Genomic DNA, 12,622 nt, shown 5'->3' with positions numbered 1-12,622 from the left:
TTAATAAACACAACATGAGGGAAGTCGACTCAACAGATTTGAATTCGGTGATTTATCACAGCTTGACCCCGTTCAATTCATCTTGTGGCAGGTTTTAGTCAAAGTGTTGGTACTTGACAATATAATTTTGCAGCAAAAAATTACATAAATCCAAATAATTTAAGTATGATTACTTTATCTTATTAGATAAAACAAATACTGACAAAATTTTAATTTGAGATTTATGAATATCTCATTCATTTTGTTTTGTTTTCTTATATGTCACAAAATGTTAAAAATCACATTGATCATATAGTGGGGGTGTCTGGTTAGTCCCACCTCTACCTTTCACCTGCAGACAGCCCCTCCCCTCTCACTCACCCGAAGGTCCACCCACTTGTCCAGCATCCTCTTGCTGTTAAACTCACACAGCAGGCCAGAGGAAGTAATGCAGAAAGTGGAGTCTGATTTTGAGCCACGTCCACAAGCTACATCACAGAAGAAATTGTTCCTCAGCTCTCCCAGCAGCCCGGAGCGGCCCAGCAGAGGCACAGGAGCGCTGGCCTACATAGCACAGAGGGGTGATGGTTAGCCGATAAAGCTCCAACTGAAGGAGTTAAAGCGCTTCCCTGAAATGTTGCATGTGTGCTGCTGAAAATTAATAATCCCTGGGTCTCACAAATGTATTTGCATAATGTAAGAGTGCACTAAAGTTATTCAATTATGCAAAAATAAAGCAGAAGTAAAAGGTAGGGAAATAACTCCAGGCAGTAATAAAAGATAGGAAAGCCTCTCATACCTTGTTGGCCTTGCAGTGATCCAGATACCAGAACTTGACATGCCTGTTCCCCACTGTGACAAAGTAGGAGCTGTCCTCGGAGAAAGACACACCTTTCACCTTACTGGACACCTTGTTAGCGGCCACTATTACATCTTTCTGCAAAGAACAACACATTCGAAAGAGATCACACAACTAAAACACAATAGGACTCGCTGCTCAACAGTATAACATCAGATTCACTACGTGGTTTTAGACATTTTCACTACTTTAAAGTTATTTTTTCATTTAGAGTTTGAAAAAATTGAGCTTAAAAATTGCCAGTCATCAGACATTAAACCATCATTGTCCCGATTAAAGCAGTCAGGAGAACGGAAGAAGGTGTAAAAGCACAAGTAGGATTTGAGCTTTAGAAACTTTCAAGGGAGACAAACCTTCCACGCCCAGACGTTGACCATCATGTCATGTTGATTTCCTACACTGACTATGTATTTGCCATTGGGGGAGAAAGCCACACAGGAGACGCCGTACTTGTGCTTCTGGAGCTCGGCCACTTGCTTCCGTTCTGCCACGTCCCATACCCTCACCGCCGGTAGGTGACCGCTCTGATGAGAAAAAACAATGGTAAGGGGGGGAGGAGTCAACGTTTAAAAACAATGTTAGGTTGTTAGTAAGATGGCGAACACTCCTCCATTCATACACTAAAGCGTCTTAATGTTTTCGTCGACTGAAACAGGCTCCGCTCAGGAGTCACCTGTCATTCCTGTCTGTCCATCTCTCTAGAAGATCATCCTCTCTCTGTCCTCTGATTGTCTACTTGTCCCTTGACCTGCTCACATTATTCCCTCCTGGGGATCGAAAGTTCAGCAGACTATTTGTGTAGTCTCCTATTATAATATGGTAAAAGGACCTTTCAAAGGTCAGAGTTATTAGGTCCAAAAGAAATAGTGTGACATTCAACTGAAGACAGAGCTGCATACAAAAGACACACAAGAAGAGGAGGACAAAACAGCCTGCACATCCGCTGTCAGCCTGCCCCTGTATGTAAATGAGCTACTGTTTGATGAATGAGTGTGTGTGTGTGTGTGTGAGGGACATTTCTTATCAGATCACTCACTCGGGCATATCTTTTACTCCTCATTTTAAAGGGCCTGTGGGAAAACATCTAATACAGCTGTGATGCGCTCAGCTTTGATCACCGAGCGCAGCGGGTTAAAAAGAGGGCTCTAATATTTCTCCACCACATCTACTACGATCTCTAACCAGTTTTAATTACTCAAAGTATTCTAACGTTGGGAATTTAGCACATGGTTCCCTTTGAATTCCAGGAGAATCCAGGAGAACAGCCTATCCTCAAGTCTATTTGGGCTTTTGAACTTTGGTCTTTGTCGTCATGGCAACTGCTGCCTGCCCATCCACTTATGCAGAGAAGTCTTTAATCGGCTTTGATTGGCCGGGGAGGATTAAGATAGCGTGTTGTGTCGAGGCCCGCGTTGTAACTACAACAAAACCGATTCAAGATGCTTGACTGAAAAGACACATTACGCTGTGACACGACAGAACAAGGCCCTCTAAAGAGGAGAGGCTGCAAACACAGAGCTCTGCAGCAAGCCTCCATCCTGCTGGGGTGTCCGCAGCACAGCGAGCTAACTCCTTCTTATACTGTGGATAACTGAAGACGGGAACAAGCTAATTCTCTGGATTCTGCAGTAAATCTGAATTACTACAAACACCAGTCCTACTGTGATATTCACTTGACACAGCAAAAACCAAAGAAAGCTAAACAGAAGACGAGAGGACAGACGCAAGTTTGAGTTTACCTGCAAAGACAACGTGAGAAAAGTGAGGGTGATGAAACTCACCTCTCCTGTCACCAAGTGTTTGCCGTCAGGGGAAAAAGACAGAGCTGTGATGGTTTTCCTGTGAGAGGGACAGAGGATAACATCACAGCATGATTAGTTCAGTGCTGCTCTGCTTCAGTGAAGACTGTACTCGTGGGTGACTCACCTTGAAGTGTTGATAATGTGGTGCTGCCTGTTCTTTTTGGGGTTCAGTAAGACTACCACACACCTACAAAAGGAAACCAAGAAATGCAGTAATGCATATTAATGTCTGATATGGAAACAGGTCGAGAAACGATGCAAATACTTAAGGAAAATGGCCATTTTATGTTAATAAATTAATGACAGAGTTTATAGGTGCAAATGTTTAAACATTCAAACTGTGCAACTCCAAAGAAAGCCTGATACTAATGGCTGAATTTTATCTGGAAGTTTTTCCTTGGTGGTAACAGCGAGAAGTAGAAACACACTGTAAACATTGGTGCTGTTAATGTTCTAGGAAAGCATTAAATAATTGACATGTGTGGTGATTGCGAAAAAACAACTAATCATGTGCAGAAATGAATTTATGAAACTTACAAATGACCAAAAGATCAGCTGGATAACTTCTAATTCCTCTTTATTTTTATTTAATTTTACCCCACAACACAAAAATAACCCCAATAAATCATCAATATTTTCTGGTTTAAATCAGCCGTGTGTGTTGTGGTCAAAACTCTGCATTCATGATTTATCATTTTCTTTTTGTGTGAAACATACAGATGAAGTCAGGAGCTTGCGCACCCTCATCGTGGGCATGGACGAATGATGATTTTAGGCTTTTAATGATTTCTTTGAACTGTAAATACAAGTTGTTTCGATGTGTCACCACTTTGCAGAGTGAAGTGAGTTTTACATTACTCCAAAATCGACACCTTCAAGCTCGGCTGAAGTTTGCAGCTGCCAACATGCATGGCCAAAAAACCTTGGCGTAATATTTTACAGTCAGAAGAGGCAAAAATTGAGCCATTTGGCAACAATGACAAGGGGTATGCCTTTCCGGAGTAAAGGTCAAACCTAAGCACAATGCACCTCCTGTGAAGCAGGGTGGTGGTAGCATCATGCTCTGGGGTCGTTTTGTAGTTGTACATTGCACCAGTTGGATATATTAATGAAGAAGGAGAACTACCTCCAAAATTTTCAGCTTCACCATAAATCAAAAGCTAGATGACTGAAACTTGGAGATGACTGGGTGTTCCTACAAAAACGAAATGAATAGGAACACAAGCGCGCGCACACATTTTAAAACTTGGGTTGGGAAAGTGCACAAGATTTTCCGTCCTTAGTCTAGTTTTCAAAATACAGAATAACTTCCTTAGAGGGAACATTCAGAAAGAAGATTACACTACATTACATGAAAAATGAAAGCACGACTAGACATAACGTGAGTCATTTTTAGTCTATACTATATATTTCATCATATACTTTTCCATATTGAAATAACGGACGCATAATATTGTTACCTATTAATTCAAAATCCTTTTTGCATCCTAGCTCGTGAGCAGAACTTAGATCAGCATTGGACCTGCTAGTGAACTGCACCGTGCCAGGAAACCTGGTACAGAGCAGCTTGCACAGATTTAAACTGAGACAGCAGGTGGGTTGCCAGATTGTGCACCATTTAGTACAACGATGAGCAGAACCATTTGTGCAAAGACGTGCCCATGCATGCCTCACACAGACACACACACACACCCTTACACTCCTTTACACGTTGTTGCAATACTGCTCTAATTCTCCTCGTTTTTCCCCTTTGACCGCTGGCCTTCTTAATATTAATACAGCTTTGTTGGAAGGTTTCAGAACAAAATCAGCTCAAGTGCACAGATTTTGTTGCGACCTGGCAGGACCCTCTCTGCTTGTTTTTAAACACTGCTTTCACCCACTCCGAGGCCAAACCCCCCCAGTATCACCACTGCAGATCTAAACCATCCAGCATAACCATCCTCATTTTTATATTCTATGCTGATTAAAGCTATAGCAGCAAGAATTAATAATACTGCACAACAAGCTATCACTGTGCCAGAGACAGCCTCCCCAAGGATGGGATAAAGAAAAAAAACCAACACAGAGCTCCAGTCCTCTGAGATGATGCAGAGATAACACACACGCAGAAATTTGCACACTAAACATCCGCATGAGGTAGATATGATAAGGCAGCTGGGAGCGAGCAAAGTGCTGATAAGTCAAAGGTCAGATTAGGAAGATAAAAGCGCATAAACAGTCTCTCTCATCTCACCCTGCAGGATAGGCCACAAGTCCGGATCGAGGGTCGCAGGCCAGAGCGCTGTTTCCTGAAGAGGTGATGCCCAACACTTTCTCTAGAGTCACCTGTAGAGAGACAACACAGGGCGTGTTTGGTTTTCAGGAATTCATCATAATTAGAAAAGAAAAATAAAATAGTGGAGGCTGACAGAAGAATAGAGAGAGAAGTCAGTAAAGACACAAGTAAATGTGCTGTTTGTGTACAACATTCTGGCATCTTATGTATTAAAAAGCAGCCTTTCCTGGCAGTTTCAAGATTCAGGCTGTCAAATCTGAAAAGTATTGATCACCGTTATTGTCTTTATTGCACACCTGCACAAACTCTGTGATAAACGAGCAGACTCTGAGCTGCTGATGTGCAGCACCAAGCGTGTCTTTGATTGATACGTGTCCAACAACAGGCTCGAGACAGAAAACTGTCGTCGTTTTATCTTTTGGGTGTTTGAGGCGTAAAAAAAAAGGAAAAAGAAAAAGATCTCAAAGACAAAGTGAGGATGTGACAGCTGGCTTGGCTGCCTGTCTGTGTCTGCCTTGGGAATTAGAAACCAACTGCTGGCATCATTGATTAGTCTGAGTGAACATATGAATGTAGCCGAGCCTCAGTGTCCTACTAACAAAAGTGCAATAATAACATCAGCAAACAATAAAAAGAATCATAACAAATGCTTTCTAAGAACTCTAAATTAAATTTTTTTGGTTTTTTTAACTGACCAGTGTTAATAGATCATTTATAAGCAATTAATAAGGCAACCTTTTGGGTTGCCAGGTTATCAAAATGTCAATTTTGCCACTGTTTAAACATCACATTTGGCAGTAAATCAGCTATTAAATCGTGAATGCTTGCTTAACATAGGTGTTCCCAGTCCAGACACTGCAATATCTTCATTTTAATAAACAACGCCAGCTGTTCTCATAATGATTTATCACTACTCTGCCAACAGGTCGCAATAACTGTTTTAATAATAATAAATGAACGCCTATCTCACAGTTTTCCACCCTGTAACGCGTGACTTGTTACGACCTGTGCATCAATAAATTGCACAAAAATACAGGATGCGGTAAAAACAATAAAACCGACAGCTCATATATGGAGGCTGATGTTTAATTTCTTTTTTGGTGAATACAATAAACATGAATTTTATGGCAGTTGTTTCATGGTTCAGGTTTTACAGGGTTAAGCAGGTGAAACGTTTGTACCTTAGATTTCCAATAATTACAGTAAAGTATCTCAGATCAGATTTTAGCTCCAGGTAAGCCTGCAGCACTAACAGGTCTGCAGCGGGACGCTTCTTCTGTCCGGCTGTTCTACTCACACATCAGAAGTTTTCGTACCTTGCTGGTGAGATTTTCTTTGCAGTTCTTTCCGGTGGATGGAGAACGCAGAAACTTCCTAATGCGACTTTTAATGGTGAATCCATCGCCCGGCATTTTTCTTAGCTTGGCAGCCCGGAGGCACGGCTCTGAGGGCTGCTGACCATCCACTGTGGCAATCCACGGACTGACGGAGTGTGGCGCGCACACGGGCTGGAGAAGAAGAAGCGAAGGGGAGCGCGTAATGATCCTGCTCCCAGGACTAAAACCTTCCGGCTGCAGAGCTTTACAAAGTGTGACAGAGCTCCTGCAGCAGCCGGTGGGACATGTGGAGGCTAATCTCTCGAGTAAGTTCGCTGTTCTCTTCTTCTGTCGTTGCAGGTTCTGTCTGAGCGCTGCGTTTGCAATGACAGGAGGAGACGGAGTCGCCGCTCAGCTCTTCGCTTGTTCCCGTGTGCCAGTGTGACATCACTGGTTTAATCCGAACCTGAACTGGTCCCATTCAGTGATTACATCAGCTTTTGCGCCTGATTTAATGGGATTAGAGAGACCGGTGCAGGGGACGTTTTGGGGAGCCACCAAAGAATTTATTAGGCTGCTGATTAGCAGACAGAGGTTCACTTATCTGGAAGTTCACTCGTAGTAAATGGGACTGTTTGCTTAAGTTAAAGCAATTTAGGTTTTGATTGTGTCTTTTTTTGAACACATTGACTCACGTTGTCTTGCACGGAGGCGATAATTAGTGCGTGTTAAGGAACTCATCCATTTGAATGAGATTTCAATTATGAAATGTCTTCGTGGAAGATCTGCATTCAAACCACATCCTTTCAGAGCACACTGCACTTATTTTTGCCAACCTACTGGGTTTATTTATAGGTCTTCTCAGCAGACCTTTATAGTCAATTATTATTTTTGGTAACAAATAGCTAGTAATACTAACAGTGAGCTATATTCTGTTACAGCTTAAGTGAATCTGAAGACTTTTGGTATAAAATAGTGCTTCACAAACAAAAACAAACACAATTTTGTGATTACTACCAAACTACCACCACAAATGTGCTGTTCCAACTGATGATTGGATGATCGGCCATTTAAGTGTTCTAATTCACCTTAGTTTAAAATTATATCTTGAAGGTTGATGTCAACAAACTCACCTGCCAATAAAACACAGCCAACTGCACCATACAGTATTGTAAAATACCATATTTATAATTAACTAGTTACCAGAAATGTGTACCTTAGTTGTGTACCTGGGCCCTTAAAAAAGAGGAACGCATCGGCCAGCTCGGCTGCACCAAGAGGCCACAAAGACTGCAGGAGATAACTGAAGTGCATGATGACAGAATTATTTCCATGGTTACAAAAACCAATTTCACAACATCTCACAAAGTCAAGAATACGCTCAAGTTGGTGCACAACAGTCAGAGTAAAATCAACTGAATAAGTCACATGATGGGGTGGGGCAAGGTCTCACAATGGGTGCACCCAAAACAGTCTTAGGGTTTCCAAATCTGGGACTATCCACCAATTGCTCTTAGAAATGAAAAAGCTTCTTGGATGTGAAGTGAAATGTCTTCAAGCAACTTATATAAGTCCAGTTGCTTTTCCTTCCAAGCTCCTTAGATTACCATAACCTGGATGACTGAGATGTATACTGGTCACACTCAAGAAAAAGAATGCCCGATTAGTTTGCCAGAAAACATGAAAGATCCTGGACAGAACCAGGAATAATTCATTAAAGCGCGGAGGAGAGGGACAGCTCATGAGCAAAAACAAACCACACTAACACAGTGGAGGTGATGTTATGGGCCTGTTTGGGTGCCTGTAGAACAGTTCAGTCAGTGTTCATTGATGATGTGACTGCTGATAGAAGCAGCAGGATGGATTGTGACATGTACAGGGCAACAATTTCTCCTCGGATTTAGACAAATGCTGCAAAACTGATCAGACAGACTTTCACAAGGCAAACAAATTAGATATTCTTCAATGGCCAAGTCAGTCACCTGATCTCAACCTAACAGAGCAGGTTTGCAGTTCTTACAAAAACTGAATGCAGAGACCCACAAATGAGCAATAAGTGAAGGTGGCTACGGTAAAGGGCTGACAGGGCATCTCGAGAGAGGAACCACAACAGTACCTGGTGATCTCCAGAGATTGTACCTCAGGTGGTTGTTGACTGTTTGAACGTTTATTCATAAAGATCTCAAAAAATACTTTTTAATCCTCTTGAATTTAAGCTTAAAGTCTGCACTTCAATCACATCTGATTTGATTTAAATCCAAGGTGTTGGTGTACAGACAGGATTAGTTCATAATATGTAAAGACAAGATGAAATCCCCCCTCCCCCAAAAAGTTATTTGTGACAGATGTCTGAAAACAAGGAACACAAACAGTTTTATTTCCAAGAAGAGATGCCGTTACATCACCATTCACATGAAATCAGCCACATTTTGGCTTGAAGACATCAAACAAAGCAAAAATGGTGGTATTTTAAGTGAAGGATGGGACAATAAATGCATTGAATTCACTCAGACTGAGATAAGATAACCAGTGTTTCGAAATCATCCAAAGACAAACTGTTATGCAATTAAAAAACCCACAATATTCACAGAATCTATTTACATTAGGTACACGTCTACCACAGCTACACGTCTTGCATCGCTTCCAAAACATCAGGTTTATGTGTACTGACTTATTCAAAGATGACTTTATAATGCTGATTTAATGTGTTACGTTACAGGTTAATGCAAACAGGAGACAACACGGGTGATTTCTACCAAAAAAAACATTTAAAGTGCAACTACTGATGAGCTTTACTGCATTAGTAACAGATTAGTAACACATTATCTAGCACCCATTGAAAAATGACACCTTTTAAGACGTGATAGAGTTAAAGCTGTGCATCACCCAGCTGGGAACAGACACTCAGCTTACATTGTAAGGCTTAAAATGCTGGATCGCAGAACATATCTGTATAGTTTTATTTTGCATAAGAGAGTTCAGTGAAGAATCGCTCAAAGTTAAACATAATTCAAATACATCTCGATACTCCACCTAAAAGTTGGTCATATTTAAAGATCATTCATTGCTGGAAAATATTGATATCAAAACTGATTCATTTCATGAATACATTCAGCAGGTCTCTTAATGCCGTTTTATCATTTATACAAAAAAAATCAGCCTTTCTCTACATTATGAAAGAAGTCCACTGAGTTCAGAAGAGAGCAGCAGTTATTATCCGTGGCCCTGATCCTTTGGCTTTTTCAGACAGGCACATTTGGTGACACTTTCATTGACACACGTGACTCGAGCTTCCAATATCAGCAGAAAGCAGAGAAACTTCAAGTAAGACTGTGAAGATGATGTTAGAAAAAGATGCTGCATCCTTAGTTCATTTACACACAAATTAGTCTTTTACATCCAGCTTCCCAGAAAAACAAACAAACTCCTGCTTCAATCAACTGTGCCCATGTGAGAATAGCATAGAGGGCAGGTGGATGCACCCTTACCTGCATGGTCCCAGGCAGCGCCTTCACTTAAACCTAACAATGAGAAGGTGTCTGAAGCAAACCGCCTCCTGCCGTGTTGTGCATGTGAGAAGAGACGACTTTCACAAAGGCTCCGATGTGATTCGGAGTCCAGAGTTCACATGTGAAGACATCTTTAGTCATGAGTGAGATTTCAGTGTGAGACTCTCAGAGCGTAGATTCGTTTTTGTAGTGAAAGGACGTTTGTTACAACTATGCGAATTCTAGCTCAGGTTCCAGTTCTTTTTCTACGTCTATCCAGGACCGTTTCTTTGCGCTGGGGAAGTCTTTTCCTAAAGCACCGCGTGTTAAAGGCCTCGACGTCCTGGTGGTAGGGCTTTCAGTTGCCTTAGCGGAGGGATTGCATTTAAGTTTCTTAGAGCTGGATCTGAGGGGACTACTTGCAGGACGCTTAACTGGTGCCGACTTTCTTTTCGGAGGCCTTCCTCTGGGTCGTTTGACTGGCACAGGAATATCTGCTACTTTACCGACATTGCCTGCGAGGCCCTCAGCTTCCTTCTTGGTCTCTTCCAAAGTAATTTTTTTACTTTGTTTCTCTTCAAGCAGCACAGATATTTCACCTTTGCTGACACATTTATTGGTCTCTTCTATCACACTACACTTTTCCTTTTCACCCACAGCAGTACTTGCAGGGTTCCTTCGAGGCCTGCCCCTGCCTCGACGGGCTTCTGGAAGGCTTGGATCGGCCTCGGACTTGACAGAACACACACGATTAAACCTCAAGTGGGCAGCTGGAAGAGTTGTGCTCATGCCTGCAACTGTGCTGCCCTCCCTGTTGTTTTCTGTAGCTTTAAGATCCACTGAAGGCACAAACATTGATTTGTTAAGGGTGGCAAGCTCAGCCTGGGGGGAAATTACACCCGAAACTTTCGAATCGGAATCTGAAGATGCCGTTTTGCTCTTGAGGTTATGCCCAGTTTCCGAATCCAAAGGCAGGTCTGATGCAGATATGATAGCGTCTGATGGCTCAAATAGCTTCATCTTAGCTGAAGAGCTAGCATCACCTTCCTCTTCATTCTTCCTGGGTTTCATGACCATGAGTGTATAGAAGCCTTGGCCAACTGTAAGATAAAAACACAAACATATGCAATAATATTATAGTAACACATTTAAATGGAAGATAATTTAAATTTGGTGTATTAACTGATCAAAGTGCTTACTTGGTTTCAGACATGAGGGAAGTATGAGCCTGCCAGTCTTGGAGCGAATAAGAGGAAGAGCCAGAGGCTTTGGAGTGTGAACCTTGGTGCTGGTGCAGTTAGCTGTTGGGGATACAGGTGAGGCTCCTTCTTTGGCTGTGGGGGCCTGAGGTGAAGCTTTACCGGGCGGGTCTTGAGACTGCTGATCTGTTTGGGAACTGGAAATGTGGGAACCAGTAGCCTGGTCTGGCTCTCCAGAAGCTTTCTGTTTGACTTCTAAGTTTGATGGAGACTTTTTCTCTTGGACTGAGGCCACATGGTCACCTTGCTCAATTTTCACCTGGGACCGGGGTGCAGCGTTCGCAACCTGAGCTGGAGAGGATACCAGCAGAGGCACAAGTTTAGATACAGCTGTCTTTGGACAGGATTCAGTTGGAGCTTTTCGCATGAGAGGCTGGAGCAGGGTTATCATCGTTTTTAAATTGTGTGGAGTTGTGGCTGTGTTAGCCTGAGAAGGAGCCCCGACGTCAGGCTGTACTGAAGATGAGGGCGTGGGGTTAGACTTGGGAGCAGTGGCTTGTAGTAAAGCGGCTCTGGACTGTAGCAGGTGGGAAAAGAAAGGCGTCCACTTCACCGTCTTCTCTTTCCTTTTCTGTTTTTCGCACACCTCCTTTAGTTTGTGCCTGATCACATTTTGAGACTTCCCTAAAAATGTTATATTTGAAAATACAGAAAGTTAGTGACAAGCAGATCTGCTGGCGATCAAGTCTCTATGTTGACACAAGAGCAGGATGTCGTACACAAGTGCTGGATAGCAAGCTTCGAGTTATTCTCCATGCAAACTCAGTGCATTCAAACAGTACAAAAACCAATACAGGGCAAGAAAAGGTGCATTAACACAGAGTGTACATACCAGACAACTGAGAGAGTGTCTCTACATAGCCCGACTGTATCTGCGTCAGCATCTTCTTTGTCTGTTCTAGATGTTTGGAGGTCCTAACCAGGCTCTGAATTTCTTTCTGGGCCTAAAAAACACAAAATGGCAAAAACGAGTGTTGACGGTGAGGCCAAAAACTCACACCTACAGATCTGCGAAAAAGTGTTTGCCCCCTCCCTGATTTTCTGTTTTCATCAAACAAACTTAAATAGTTGACAAAGACAACACAAGTAAACACAAAATGCAGTTTCTAAATGACGGTGTTTATTATTAAGGGGGAAAAAAATCAAAACCTACATGACCTGGTGTGAAAAAGCGATTGCCCTCTAGACCTAATAACTGGTTGGCCCAGCCTTAGCACAACAACTACAATCAAGCGTTTGCAGTAATTGGCAATGAGTCTTTTACAGCGCTGTGGAGAAATTTTGGCCCACTCATCTTTGCAGAATTGTTGCAATTCAAGCACATTGGAGGGTTTTGAGCATGAGTCGCCTTTTTAGGGTCATGCCACAGCATCTCAGTCGGATTCAGGTCAGGACTTTGGCCCGGCCACTCCACAGTCTTCATTTTGTTTTTCTTAAGCCAATCAGAGGTGGTATTGCTGCTGTGTTTTGGATCATTGTCCTACTGCAGAACCCGTGTGCGCTTCAGCTTGAGGTCACGAACAGCTGCTCGGACATTCTCTTTCACGATGTTTTGGTAGATGGCATTTTGCAGAGGCAGCTAAACACCCCCAGACCATTACACAACCACCACCATATTTTACTGTTTGTATGTTCCTTTTC

The 12,622-nt window shown here is 42.4% G+C and overlaps 2 protein-coding genes across 5 annotated transcripts in view; both read right to left on the bottom strand.

The window, feature by feature from the left end:
* LOC102299440 (mitogen-activated protein kinase-binding protein 1) overlaps positions 1-6,757 on the bottom strand; it is a 23,212-nt gene extending 16,455 nt beyond the window's left edge. For both annotated transcript variants that reach the window (XM_005917688.3, XM_005917689.3), the window contains exons 1-7: positions 6,235-6,757; positions 4,877-4,968; positions 2,765-2,827; positions 2,620-2,677; positions 1,192-1,362; positions 779-916; positions 361-543 (exon numbers count right to left, since the gene is read on the bottom strand). In XM_005917688.3, the coding sequence (XP_005917750.1) occupies positions 361-543; positions 779-916; positions 1,192-1,362; positions 2,620-2,677; positions 2,765-2,827; positions 4,877-4,968; positions 6,235-6,330 (801 nt within the window). In that variant the 5' untranslated portion in view covers positions 6,331-6,757. The remainder of the gene's footprint in view (positions 1-360; positions 544-778; positions 917-1,191; positions 1,363-2,619; positions 2,678-2,764; positions 2,828-4,876; positions 4,969-6,234) is intronic.
* Positions 6,758-9,180: 2,423 nt separating this feature from the next.
* The window catches only part of magl (MAX dimerization protein MGA-like), a 23,810-nt gene continuing 20,368 nt past the window's right edge, over positions 9,181-12,622 (bottom strand). For all 3 annotated transcript variants that reach the window (XM_005917684.3, XM_005917687.3, XM_005917685.3), the window contains 3 exons: positions 11,814-11,925; positions 10,922-11,605; positions 9,181-10,822 (listed from right to left, as the gene is read on the bottom strand). In XM_005917684.3, the coding sequence (XP_005917746.1) occupies positions 9,954-10,822; positions 10,922-11,605; positions 11,814-11,925 (1,665 nt within the window). In that variant the 3' untranslated portion in view covers positions 9,181-9,953. The remainder of the gene's footprint in view (positions 10,823-10,921; positions 11,606-11,813; positions 11,926-12,622) is intronic.

This window comes from Haplochromis burtoni, unplaced genomic scaffold, assembly GCF_018398535.1.
Source record: "Haplochromis burtoni strain Fernald_Lab_line unplaced genomic scaffold, NCSU_Asbu1 Contig_28, whole genome shotgun sequence".
Taxonomy (NCBI): Eukaryota; Metazoa; Chordata; class Actinopteri; order Cichliformes; family Cichlidae; genus Haplochromis; species Haplochromis burtoni.
Note: the sequence above shows the minus strand (reverse complement) of the source record. Positions and strands in the feature narration are given on the sequence as shown.